The following is a 14,562-nucleotide window of genomic DNA, read 5'->3' on the forward strand; positions in this document are numbered from 1 at the left end:
TATGTAGTTATTGTGAAGGTATTGTACCCATTCACACCTACAATTTTGTTTTTGTCTTGTTATATACTTATATGAGCAATTCATCCATATTTTACTGGGCCTATTTTAACATTACTGTAATTTACGGTTATACCACTACAGTTACAAAGCTTTCACTAGGTAAATGTTTATCTGTATATAACAAAAGTATCGTTAACTGCATGTAGGGTACTATTACTCTATTTAGGGTTTAGGGTTAGGATCTAGGGTTTAGGGTTGGTTAGGGTTTAGGGTTGGTTAGGGTTTAGGGTTTTATTTTCATATGTTACACAAGTACGCTGGGGAGAGGAAAAGAACCACTGGAAAACCAAAAAATCCAACTTGTATTCATTTTAACTATGAACTGGATTAGTCATGTAGTCCATTAAAACTTTATAGGGTACTACTAGAAATATATTCATGGTTCTCCATCTCTAGTTGTGTTGTGTTGTTGTAGTAAATTATTGGCATTACTTGAGATGATTTTACCCCATTTTCAAAGTCCCTAAATATACAAAATATTCAGATACCCAAATATGTTCGCATTCATTTGATGATGAAAACTATCATGTTTATTGGAGGAGAACTGACTTCTAATTTTGTTGTGAACCAGTCTTCGTATTAGTAAAGTAATTAGTAAAGTAATGTCATCTTCTGTTAATCGTATAAACTATTTTGTTGTGAACCAATTCTATAAATTATGCACATACCCAAAATAGTTTGTCATTTTCTGTTAATCGTATTACCATCATTATCGGAGAACTCCAATTGTAGCTTCATTTTCTGTTAACCGTATTACCATCATTATCGGAGATCCCCGATTTTATTAGGAACCCGTCTTCATAATATATACCATTTCTTAGTAAAATTCCTTAACACCATATCAATACTTCTTCCATGCATGAAGGTTGGTGTACACCCAATTTCTTATAGTGCATACTTTGTCCATTGTCCTAAGATCATTTGTCGTACTTATTAACTACAGTTGTCACAATATTAGTACGAGTGCAAGTAAATATAAACCGTTGTAATCTGTTTATGTACAGTTAGGGGTTGTACAATGTTGACCAATGTTACTTATTCAGAGTACGCCTTAAGTAATTATAGTACCAGTTGTAGTTAAAGTACTACTGGAGGTATAGAATTGCAATTAATTTCGATTTATTATAGGCGGGAGTTTTGGTAATACTTTCCCGCCCATAATTTTGTGCTCTCTTCAAATACAGGGGAGGGAGATTTCAAAGAACAAAAATCAGAGTTAGGAGATTTCAAACCTAAAAAAAATTATGTCTTCTCACTCTCTGGGTTCTACCTCTAGGATTAGGAGATTTCAAAGCACAAAAATCAGAGTTATTATGGGTGGCTGCCAAGAAATGCTATTGCGGGGGCAAAACCATTGCCGAGTTCCGCATTTCTCATTTCGAAGCAAATCCTCTACGCCCTTATTACAAGTGCAGAGCGTGCAACTTCTGGCAGTGGGCAACTGAGGCTGACTTCATCTGCAACGGGAATGACAACGCAGTTGGTTTAATCTGGCAAAGGTTGGATGATATAGAACGTTTTGGTTGGAAAATTATCAAAGTAATTGTTATTGTTTCCGTTGTTTTTACATTTTGCCATTTGAAATGAGGAAATTAGTATTCACTGTAAGTGTGAATTGGTCTTTGTATCGCAAAATATATGCTAAGTACTGAAGGTGTTTATAGTTTACTATTTTCCTTTACTAATTGTAGCACACAAAAACATTCAAACATAACATCATATCTGAATTCAAAGACAACAGTACTTAGGAATACATTCACTTAGGATTACATGACTTGAATAAAGTACTTAGGATTACATTCACTTAACACATTACAAAAGGAGATACATAAGTCTTATAATAATAGCCGATTATAGCGGAAAAAAATTGAAACACCTAGGTTTAAAAACATAACAGCAGGTAGTATAACAATGACCATCATGGGGTGAGATGGTCATTCCAGTCACCAAGTTCAGGATCACTCAGGTTGACAGCAGGTTCGTCATCTTCAATGAAGGGTATCTCCGGCGTGGGTGGGGTGAGGTGATCATTCCAGTCAGTGATTGTGGGGTCGTCATCTCGTTCACTTCCAGGATCAGCGGGATTACTTTCCCATTCACTTCCATTTTGACTTGAATAAGCCTTCCAAAACGACTACAATTTCAATCACAGTTCAAAGCAAAAAATACGTGAAAAAAATCGCATTTGTAAATAAATTCCTACTCTAAAAATGACAACTTTGGTTTTAATGTTATTGTTTACCTCAATATCAACCCCAAGTTGGTGTCCAAAGTATGTGTTACCCCTCTTAGTCACCCATGGATAGAGATCCTTTACATCCCAAATGAGCAGGACCTCACTGTACCCATTCTGCCCGCCAAACCCTTCGACATTGTATACGCCCCTAAGCTCAAACTTTACAAACTCTAGTGTGGACTGGTCAAACCTAGCCTCCGTCACTACAACAACAAGAGAAGCATAATAGTCAAAAATCTCATAGAATGTATCCATAAATGATAGTCTGTGCACATTCCGTGCGTTCCATATTACAATAGTAGAACCACTATGCATATACCTAGGAGCAACCTCATCAATTTCACTGTCTGAACCCCTTATGGAAACCCGGTGGTACTTCACCTTCAGCTTCTCTGTGACACATGAAAACACGTTCAGATGAATGAACTTGATCATGTCTTCGACCTCCATGACATGAATTGCGGCAGTAGAAGCTCCAATGAAGATATGCCTTTCTTTAGTAGGGAGGCAATACAAAGGAATTTTGTCTAGATCAACCTTTGGCTTCAAATCAAATATTGGGACAATTTCTTGGGGAATGAAATCATCAGAGCTTGAATTAGAGCATAACCATTTGGCAAATGCACTTACCCCCTTGTGGAGATACCCATCCAAGTCAGACATATTTGGATAGTAAGCCGGCCGGACTTTGTCTTCAGAAAGTTGCGTAAAACTTTTTGGAATGTAAGTGGTTGTCATTAAGTCAAGAGAGGTGGATAGTTGATCACGAAGAAAGGTAGAAGGCATACATATTCCGTCTGTGTAGTACTCATGGGTAGCAAAGTATGGAGTGGAGTTGAAATCAAGTTCAGGGGTGGTAGTGGTGGCGAATGGCCGGAAGTACATGACAGGTGTGGTGGGGTGTGGTAATAGCGGCCTTCCCCAAGCCCTTCTTGATAAGTTTTGTGAGCTTGACATGGTTATGGTGGTAACTGTAAAGGAAGGACTTAGGAACAAATGAGAGGAAAGAGTAGTTTAAAATGCAATTATACCCACAACAACATAATTAATACTGGCAAAAAAGGGAAAAAAATCCCATGAAATCTTCAATAACTGAGGACTTCTAATTTTAAATATAAAAAAATGAAAGGAAGTACATCTAGGAAGCTAGTTTTGTTCAACTTCAGAAGCAAAGTTACTTATTGACAAGACAATACACCTGCAAAGAGAGTACAAATTTGGTGTTGGGCTCAATGCATTTCTGACATTAGTTGAACACATTTAGGAAGGTAAGACTCATTTATGTTACAGCTGAATTGCACTATTACAGTAAATGCAACCATTGGTGTTGGGTTGTTATATAATAGTCAACAATACACTGAAATTAAATCACCACTTCCCCCATAAACTAAAAGGTCTCCACCCTGCTTCCTCCCTCCCCCACCCCCCCCCCCCCCCATTGGCAATGGCGAATAGAGGTATCATAGTTAACTCATGAAATTAAGTTTTTGTGTGTATTCCTTTTAACTGTTTAATTTCTATTTGTGATTCTTAACGCTTAGTAATTTATTTGTTCAAAACTAATGAGTAGTAAACTTAGTATAGCACCCATATTTCCCAGCGAAACTAAAATCATTGTCAGTGAATTCTATTAGCGTTTCTAATGCTTCAACTACTGTGTTGTTTGTATTGTCACCAATTCTAATGTCACCAGCGTGATATATTTATGTGTGAGCAAGAGTTATTGTCATCTCAACGACAGTTATTTGTTTTGAAATGACATGAAAACTTACATGAATATAAAGTACTATTAGAATAGTATATAGTCCTATTACAATCATTGATTGAGTGTCTGTTGGTCATGCAAGTAATAGAGAATCTGAAAGACGACGTAAGAGAGTGCTAAGGAAAGTACGCAAGTTGAAAAACGTCGGACATCAAGATCCCAATGGTATCATTCGGGATATGTATATGCCTAGGCGTAGTAAGGAATTGATGTTCAGTCATCAGTTGGCAACCATTGCTAGAGGGGGATTACACGACCCTGTTAAGGGAATAGATTTCCACCCCGAATACCCTTTCCTAATATTGTTTAGAGTAGGGCGGGCTAGGTACTTTAGAAAAGAAGCGTATTGTTTCATGTATTATTTGGTAGATGTGGCAAAGATAGCCGTCTGTTTCAACTTGCGCACTTTAAGAAGATCATTAGCGGAGTCATATGCATTCCCTAATTACCACATCTACCTTAAAAAGTTTTTCGAGTTTTTTGCTTACCTAGAAGATTGGTGGCTGGAGGTTGATGAAGCTGTGGGAAAGGGAGAGGAATGGGGAATTGTGCTACTTGGGAAAAAAATTTACAACACCAAAGGGGGGTGACATCAAAGTTACTTGGAAGTGGATGCAATACTCAAAAGAAGACCCCCTTAAGAAAATGGAGACTGATTTCGAGCAATTGGTTTGGTTCAGAAGGAAAATGCTAGCTGAAAATGGATTACAAGAAGATGAAAACATGTCTATTAATATAGCTCGACCATTTCAGTACACCGACTACCCCAGTGCCTATGTGAACCGCATCCAGCATGCACAATACCTTTTGGAAACCAACTCAAACACTGATACCTCGGCAGAAGGGTTTGGATGGACATCGGAATCAAGTTTCGAGTTCTGCTGAATAAACTTTGGGGGTATTATTTAATATAGCATATAACTATGTTGTGTTCTAATTTCTTTTGTATTCAGTAGTAGTAAAGTGCTAGGAATGCTAGTAAGTAGTCCCCATAATTCATAATGGATCATATCTGAATTAAGACTAATTCATGTTGTTCTCGTTTGCATAATTAATTAAGCAAAACACTGCCTAAATAAACAAATAAAACACCACAGTCACGACGATTGCAGTTGAACAGTATTTTCAGTACCAAATTCTGACTAAACTAAGCAAAACACAAATTCCGGTTAAACAATATTTTTTAGTAATTTTGAAATCAAACGCCTAAAAAACCTAGTTGGTCATGTGCGAACCGCCCCTACGACTCCCTCGACGTTCTTTAGGCCGAACATCCTCCAACTTTGGCTTCATCTGGTTCAGATCATTGTTCACATCAGACAGAAACAAGTTCTGCCTCAAGGTGTGAATCTTGTCCTGAAATAATAGCACATATTATTTGATTAGCAAACAGACGGGTTACATACTCCTGAAATCATAACCACGATACTCACCATGTGAAAGGCAACATCAAAGCTTCTTACACAGTGTTTGATAGCAGCTAGCATAATTGCACCACACAAGCACCTAATGAAATGGCAACATCAATCAGGCTAAAACTAGTTAAGGTTACCAAATCATACCACAAGTTTTGAGATTACATATGTGTCAGGTTGTGTGACGGGGAAAGAATCCCGGCCCCAAGTAGAAATTGTCCCCTCGTCCCAGGTGGGATACTAATTTGGAACAGCTCCCCTAAAGCCTCAATCTGCATAAAAGGAACACAAAAGTATTAAAAACTAGTAGTTTAGGATTTTTAAACTAAGACAACAATATATGAAAACAACAAACAAAGCAATTACCAGCTTATTCACATTCTTTTCATGTCTTTCGTACGCATCATCGTACATTGAATCAATCATCCAAATACGCTGACCTTTCATATCCAAAGCAAGACAATACCAGTGTTCTGCATCTTTCTCCTCTGTATCTAGGACAGGGACAAACACCTGTTGCAAAACAAACCTAATTAACAACCTAGAAGAACAGGGACAAACAACCTTAATACATTTCCCCATCACAACACACTAAACCTACACTACAAACAGAGGCAACAAGCAACTTACACTTTGAATTTGGCTTAGTTCAAAGCTTAGAAGGAACTTTGCGTACTTCTGCCCCAACTCCTTGAAATCACCTTGTCCAAGGCACACAAAATGCTGCGAAACACAAATGTTACGAAAGAATGAGAAATAGACACTCATCAACAATGACACACATACACTGTCACCTTTCCTCACCGAGTACGATGGATCAAGGAGAACCCTCTTCATAGTGTGTTGTTCTGACCAGGTTTTGGTATACAACACAGATTCCATCCTCACATACTGGTTTCCAACCCGGCTCCTCGGGGATAGAACACGGTAACAATCCCTTTGCGATGCATCCATGCCATCACACTCAATTATCGAAGGACCGGGCCTGCACAATTCACCACAAATAACTAATAAATACTATAACAGATTTGCATTCCATAAATTAATTCCATTACATTGTAACACTCACGCATTTTCTTTCTTCAACTCCTTCCACCCCCGAACAAAGTTCAGCACCCTCTTGTCCAGCACAGTTAGCTTACATGTCCTTTGTTCTTCCTCCACCACCATGGCTGATGGAATATTGTCACCCGTGCAAACAGCCGGTACTATTTTCTCAGCAGGTTTCCGATTTTGAGGAATCAGTCCACCTGTACTCCCTGTAGCTAAGTGGCTATCAGTTGAACAAAAATCATCAGTAGCATTTCCGACATTGTGCTGTGTAGTCATTTTTGTGACAAAGGCACTGAAAGCTCTTCCTACTACACCCTCTACAAAGGTCTCCAACCTTGGGGTCAACTTCTCCATCACCTACAACATTACAACCAATAAAAGCTAATATAATTCATAAATATGTTGTTAAGCATGTTTGCGGATTGTTAAACAAATTTATACCTTATCCAACACTTCTGTCACAACATCATCCACCTTTTCCCTTTCCTTTTCCTGAGTATGACTTGCCAGTGTTGCATTTCCGGCAGAGACAGATCTTCTCATACACTCTTCATCCCTTGGATCAAGAGGATGCTCCTCTCCATAAGCTATGTCCAAGGCCTATGCAAAACACAAGTTCATGACATAATGACCTCATAATTAAAAATAATAAAAATATTAACCATTAACTATTAATAAAAGGGACACTATACCAGCAGCTTTCCATATTCACCGCGGCTAATCTTGTCTTCCATCAAGGCAGCCTTTATCTGAGCAGAATTCCACACCTTCACCCTAGGGAACACACCCCATTGCAAGGGTCTCCTATGCAAATGATCTAGATAGAATATCTACAAAAACAGAGACAGTTGTGTTCATACTCAACATCAACTATAATCATAATCATAAACACATAATTATAATAGATAAACAAAACCTACAAACTCACCATCACAAAAAGAAAGCTACCTCCTGATCAAGACCTAAAGCCATCACGCAGAAACTTTGCTTGAAAACGGTGCACAGAGTCACAAAGCCAGTCCATAGTGAATGTGCACCAATCATATTCACTAGCTTGTGTCGCCACTGTCAACGACGGAATAAGAGAGGCAGCCAAATTTGACGAGTTCATCGTTGTGCATAGAAGTTTTCCAAGGAAAACAATCAAGAAAGCTACCATAAACTCCTCGTCATCACTTTCTGTCACCAAAGGAACAGGATTGTTCTCACTATCAACAGGGCACAAAACCTCAGACACCCTTTTCAAAGATATAGTTTCTTGCTTTGGCCCCACACCATACACATCATACAAGGATTTAACCAACATTATCTTGTCTTCATCCTCACCTATGTCCATTGGCACAGGTCTCGAACCCATCGGAATGCCTAAGACCGCTCTAACTTGACTAGCACACAAGGGCAACACTTCCCCTTCACCAAACACCATTGTCCCATCTTCAAGTACTCTAGCCATAAGCCAGTAGCAGAACTGCCGAGGGATATTATCCATATCCAACTCAAGCAATCCACCAAACCCCATTTGCTCTACTAATTGTTTCCTCCTCGAATCAAACAACTTCACAGAATCACAAAAGGATTCAACACGGCAGACAATGTTCGGATACTGTTCACATGTAACAAATAATGCTTACAAAATGAACTTCCAAACAAAAAAAATTAAGCGTCGACACTTTCTATTCACAAAATCCCAAAACCAAATTACACACTATTAAACATCCAAATTCAAGATCCATTACCTTCCCTACATTGTCATGGTGAGTCTTCAGAACCTCCCCTTTACTCAAAAATTTATGCCCTTCAAGTTTTGGTACCTAACAAAGAAATAAAACAACACACACCACCCATTAAACACAAGCTTCCCTTAAAACAGAACTAATCACATATAAAAATAACCCCTTTTATATTTTACCTTTTGCTTCTGCTTCCTGTACACACTTTGTTCCAATTTCCCTTTCCTCTTCCTAGACTTCATCTTTATGTACTCCATCATCAGGTTCTCCATAAAATCATCACTACTTGCTGACTGTACTTCTTCATCACAGTAATCATCATCCTCCATAACTTCATCATCTTCATCCTCAACTTGATAGTCCTCATCATCATCACTTACTTCCTGCCTTCCTTTACCTTTCACTTTCCTATCAACCACCTGGGATTTATTAACAGCCTTTACACCACCACCCTTTACACCCTTTACACCCCCACCCTTATGCGCACCACTCTTTACAGCAGCAGTATTACACTTTGAAGGACCTTTCACAACACCACAATTTTAGAAGATCAACACAAAACAGCCTTTCACATATGACATAATTAAAATGATACACAGATAAACAACTCACCAATCCCTTCTTCCAGCCGATTGCTCGCACTACTGACTTCCTCATCCCTTTATTCCTCTTTCTATCATATAAAAAAGTCCCAACACATGTAAAACAAATTCAACACTAAATACAGAGACACTCAACACAAATTTTGCTCAATAATATAACCTCACATTAATCAAATACACATATACATACCCAAAATTCAACCACTTTTACACAATGAACCTCACAATAAACCTCTCACATACACATACCCATAAATCACCTTTTAAACAATTCAATTCTTCAAATTCAACCATTTTAAAAATACCCAGAATACATAACCAACCACATTTTGAACTTCTAACCTCTACATATTCGACCTTTTTTACATACACACAAAAATAAACACCAAATATCGAACTATTCAATTCTTCAAATTCAACCCTTTTAAACTAACATATTCATGCCCAAATTTCAACTTCTAACCTCTTCAAATTCAACCTTATACTCCTGATATTCGACCTTATTATACACCTAATACAAGAGGATAACAATTACCCATAAATCAAACTTCAATAAATTGCGATTACGATTACAAAACACACATTCATAAACAATGAAGCCTAATTCAAGAGGATAACAATTACCTTATAATGAACCCTAATCTTCGCCACTAACATAAAAACCCTAAAAACCAATCAACAAAAATAAACATGCACAATTCAATTGAACCCATAAAATGAACTAACCTTGATTAACAAAATAAGGCTCCAAACACAACGATTCGCCGACTCCGGGGAACTCGATACAACGCCGACCAAGATACAACGCCGAACAACTTTAACCACCCCGCATAAAATAAAATCGCCTTCAAATAATTATTTTTTAACTTATTTGTAGAATAGAAGTATCGGAAATCTCAATTTAAAGGACTACGGGTGAAGAAGACGAAACAAAAAACAAAATTGAAATGAGGAGAGAGAGAGAGAAGAGGAAAAACAAAAAAACAAACTTGAAATGAGGAGAGAGAGAGGAAGGAGGACAGAGATCACAGAGATCAAGACAAACAGGACATTAAAAAATTCAAATAGTACAAAACGGGAAATCGAGTTGCAAAACGGGGCTGCTGAGTAAGATTTTTCAAATTCCAGGCGAATTGACAAATTAGCCCTTTGATATGTATTTGCACGTACATATCAGACCTCCCTTTGGAAGCCCTCCTTATTTTAATGCTTGCATAACTAAACTTTCGAATATTGCGTGATTCCAACTCTTTTTTTTTTTTAATTGAGCACAAAGGAGCCAACGACGTATATACGGATAGACCGTAACATGCACGAGTACAAATCACAACTTTGTCATATTCATGGTTCCATATTTAAACAATTTTAATCAACAAACCATCGAATCCAATTAGTATTCGAGATTTATGACATTTGCAAATTGCAATGGGAGTATTACATAATCACATCAATACAATGTACTAAAGTAATCACCAGGAATATTCTACAATTACACGTGTCATGTTTATATTAAAAAAATTCCCGTCAAATGCTTTTTATTTTTTATTTTATTATTTTTCTTAGAAAATAAAAAGATAATTAATGAAAAAAATAAACAACCTTTTTCAAAAAAAAAAACAAAAAAAAATATACAGCCTAAATAATAGAATAATAACAACAAATTTAAATAAATAAAATATTAAAAATATACACAATCTATAAACAAATACGGAGTACAAATTTATAATAATATATAAATATAATTTTTTTTTCCCTGTGAATATTCGAGCGTTGTTCGGACAAAAAACTAGTGAATAGGAAAAAAAAAATCACCATAGATAAAATGAATGCACTAGCCTTAAGTAATCGAAAAAGAGGATATTCTCTATTAATTTAAAAAAAAAAATAGTTTAGTCAATAAAATGACGGTTGTATGTTATGGGTGAAATTCTAGATCTAATAATAATTAACGTACGGTTTGGATTAACAATTTTGTTTTGACACAAATGAAACACACGTGGCACTGAATGGCATTTCAGGCCCACACTTACAACTTTTTAGAATTTTCCAAACCAAGATTTTACACATTTCGTGGCTTCTTATGTGCTCTCGTATATGCAAGTTGCATTGTAATAGTGTTTTCCAACATAATAAAATATGCTATAAATAACAATTCTCAAGTGGCGATTATCAAACATAAATTTTATTTTTACACAGATTTTTCTTTGGTGCACAACATAAAAAAATAAATAAATAAATAAATAAAATAATGTACATCATTGCAAAAGTATTACCCTCAAATTTCCCTGCCCTATTGTCTACCATTTTCTTCATTGTAGCTCCCTTCATACAAACATTTGTTCAACTCTTTTCCCATAATATCTTTTATATTCACTTGTTATTCAACTTTATTCTTGTTGCTATACTCAAGAAGTACACCATCCACGGCATAGCTTGCTATCTTCGCGGTGACGGAGACGGTGTTACTAATGAAGGTGATGGTGGTACTAACGAAGCCTTCACTGTAAACATAAGGTCATCGTATGATGAAGATTGCGACGGCAGTTTTTCCTCGAGATCTAAAGACAGTTGCATTGATGACAACGATAACGATCATGGTTTTGTCTACGATGATGATGATGATGACGACGACAATGGGAGCTATGATGAGATAGGATGGGAAGATGATACGGTGGTTGAGGTTGACGACGATTTTGATTTTGAGAGAGGAGCTAAAGAATTCATTGCCAAGGTATTCATGGATGGATGGGAAGATTGGTTTAAGGACAACATGATGAATTACTAGTTTAATGCAATAGCATGGATTTTAAGATTGATTTTATTCATGCATGTATGATTTTGAAATGTAGAAGCTTAAGTCAAGCTAGATTGTGACGTTTAGTGTAGTTATCTGCGAGACGATGCGTTTGCTAACGAGAGTTTGGGAAATTGAGAATTAGAGCGTGTGATGAAGGTTGAGAATTATAAAAATATCTCTAATTCTCAATATTTTAAAATTAAAAAAATGGATATTAATATAATATACATTGAGATGATTCAAACAAGATCCCACTTGACTGTGTTGTATCGATCTAGCTATAAATCACAAAAGCTAGTCAAAGTGTAGTTTGTGTATAGTTTTAAAGTCAAATGATGTTGGAAGTTGTTGGAAATAAATTGTTGCAAATAAATTGTTGTTGGAAATAAATTGTTGCAATCAAATAAATAATAACAAGAACAAGGACAGATGTTACTTTCAATGTAGATCTCAATACATTGTGACGCGTTTTACGATTGCCATAGAAGCGTATTTCGCCACCACCGGTACGAGGTTCTCAATGACAAATGCTCCCCAAAGGTAACACAACGATCCTTCAAATCCGTACCCCGAATGAAGGATTGGAATTATACCAAGAACTGCTCATCGGATCTCTTTTTGAGGTTTAGGGTTTTTGGCTTTTATTTTGTAGGTGTATTAATCTTGTAAATTGAAAAGCTTTAAAGGTTTGGTACATATAGGTTATGAAAAAGAATCAAAATAAGGAAATAAAATCCGGCCAAAAACGTGTTCTTGAATCCTTGCTCGATCGGGCGCGACAAACGCATCTGTAGGGATTATTTCAAGCATTATCCCTAGCTTGAACCCCACTGTGATCATACACTAAAGTATGGTGGCGTCCAAAGGGAAAGAAGATAGAGCAAAAGAGTCGCCAACAAGTTTTAGGAACTTGTAAACCGTTCACGAGGTAAAGGTTACACCCCTTAACGATCCAGGAGATCGTCAACTCCAATCAGGGCCGTCTCGGAGATTATGGGGGTCCTATTCTAAAATATAATTTGGGGCCCTATATATTTAAAAATATATACTAAAGTAAAAGAAAAAAATGGATACAATTGAAGATTTTAGTAAACAAATGTTGTTACAGCAAGATAAGTAAACGTTAGAAGATGCAGTACTAGGTTATTGGCTTGTAGCATTGTAAATAAAACAAAAATAAAAAAAAATTCAAACTTTGTCAAAAAATAAAATTTTAAAAAATATACGCACTTCAGGCACTTCACTACTTGTAGTTCACTTCAAAATGCAATTTTGCATAATAGTAGAGATGAAACCAATTATAAAAGTAGTATTGTTGTAGTTTACCACAAATTCCCAATATTGAATAATGTTTTTTTTTTTTTTAAATATACGTATTAGGAATTTCTAAATCTAATTGACATTCTTGTATGGAAAAGAGGGGAAGTATTGAAATTAATTGATTATTTTGGAAAAGAAAAAAAATTTAATGGGAAGCTAAAAGAAGAATATGGAATATAGAAATTAAATACAGTAATAATTGTAATTCAGATTTGATAATTTGAATAAGCGTGACTTTTTCTTTACAAAAAATACAATAAGCGTGATATGATGGAAGAGACTCTCTTCAAGAGAGAGTACAGAAAATTGATTTCCAAGCCATAAAAAAACGAGAATACAACATTGTTGGGCCCTCTAATTTTTTGGGCCCTGAGCAATAGCACACTTTGCACACCCTCATCTACGGGCCAAACTCCAATAGGTCTGGAACCATGACTGGTAATTCGGAGATGAAGGTACAAATCCAACCTAAAAGAGATTGAACGTGCCCTAATAATAGGCCTCTACTTTATTCTGATCGTATTCATGTTCGCTTTCTGACTAACATGCAATCAATAGGTTAACCCTAAACCTGTTTATCTATGTTGGTTGAATATTAATGCACAAATAAACTCACTACTAGAATCCGGACAAATAGCGACAAATTTTCTACAACAGCTAGCAAAACTGTCGCAATTTTTTAATTTTACGACGGTTTTTGTTTTAGTCGTAATATTACGACGGTTTTTGAATCTGTCGTTGATTTACGACAATTTTTATCCAATTAAACTGTCGTAATAGAAATTAAAAATTATTATAATTTTTTTAATTTTACGACAGCTATAAACTGTCGCAAATTACGACGTTTTTAAAAACTGTCGTAAATTGCGACAAATAATGGCTGTCGTAAAATTAAATTTTATTATTTTGATTATGGGTATTTAAAAACCCAACAAGCCCACACCAAACCCTATTCTTGTTTTCATCCGCCGTTTCACCTCCTCTCTTAGTTTTCTCTCTCCTCTCTCTCTCTTAGTTCATCTATCCTCCTCCTATCTCCTCATCTTAATTTCTCTCTCCTCTTCTCAATTTCCTTAGTCACAAATTCATCATCTACACAACTCTGTTCTATTTCTTTCTCATGCGAAAAAAAACATCATGGTCGAACTTCTTTAGGCTAATTCTTTCGTGGTTGCGGTCGTGGAGCACGAAACATCATGTTTGGAGTCTAATTTCGTGATGTTGGAGTTTACTTGGTCACATTCGACCATAAAAATTCCAGATCTGGTGTTTTTATGGTCGAATTTGACCATGAAAACCTAAAGAACAGAAAATTTTCGAAGGTATGTTAATTTTTTTTATATATATATTTTTTCTTTGTATTATTTTTGTGGCTTATATTTAATTTCTGGTTTAAATTCATAATTTTCTATTCAATTACCGATATATTTTGTTATTTTTCTTTTATTTTCGTGTAACTTGGTTCTTTGTGTTATCATTTTTTATATGTTAACTTTTATTTACTTTTGTTCGGTTTATTTGATGGATATTTTGTGGGTTTTTTTTTTTACATGTTGTGGCTTTTTTGTATGAATTTGCATAGTA

The 14,562-nt window shown here is 36.0% G+C and overlaps 1 protein-coding gene across 1 annotated transcript; it reads right to left on the reverse strand.

The window, feature by feature from the left end:
• Window positions 1-5,079: 5,079 nt before the first annotated feature.
• On the reverse strand, window positions 5,080-7,593 carry LOC145582829 (uncharacterized). The gene is made up of 10 exons (XM_081639857.1): window positions 7,458-7,593; window positions 7,222-7,359; window positions 6,971-7,129; window positions 6,546-6,886; window positions 6,281-6,461; window positions 6,107-6,199; window positions 5,843-5,989; window positions 5,642-5,748; window positions 5,495-5,567; window positions 5,080-5,417 (listed from the first exon to the last, which is right to left on the reverse strand). The coding sequence occupies exons 1-10, from the start codon at window positions 7,458-7,460 to the stop codon at window positions 5,277-5,279; spliced, it is 1,383 nt and encodes a 460-aa protein (XP_081495983.1). The 5' UTR covers window positions 7,461-7,593; the 3' UTR covers window positions 5,080-5,276.
• Window positions 7,594-14,562: the final 6,969 nt, after the last annotated feature.

The sequence above is a fragment of the Chenopodium album genome, chromosome 2 (assembly GCF_948465745.1).
Source record: "Chenopodium album chromosome 2, dcCheAlbu1.1, whole genome shotgun sequence".
NCBI lineage: Eukaryota > Viridiplantae > Streptophyta > Magnoliopsida > Caryophyllales > Amaranthaceae > Chenopodium > Chenopodium album.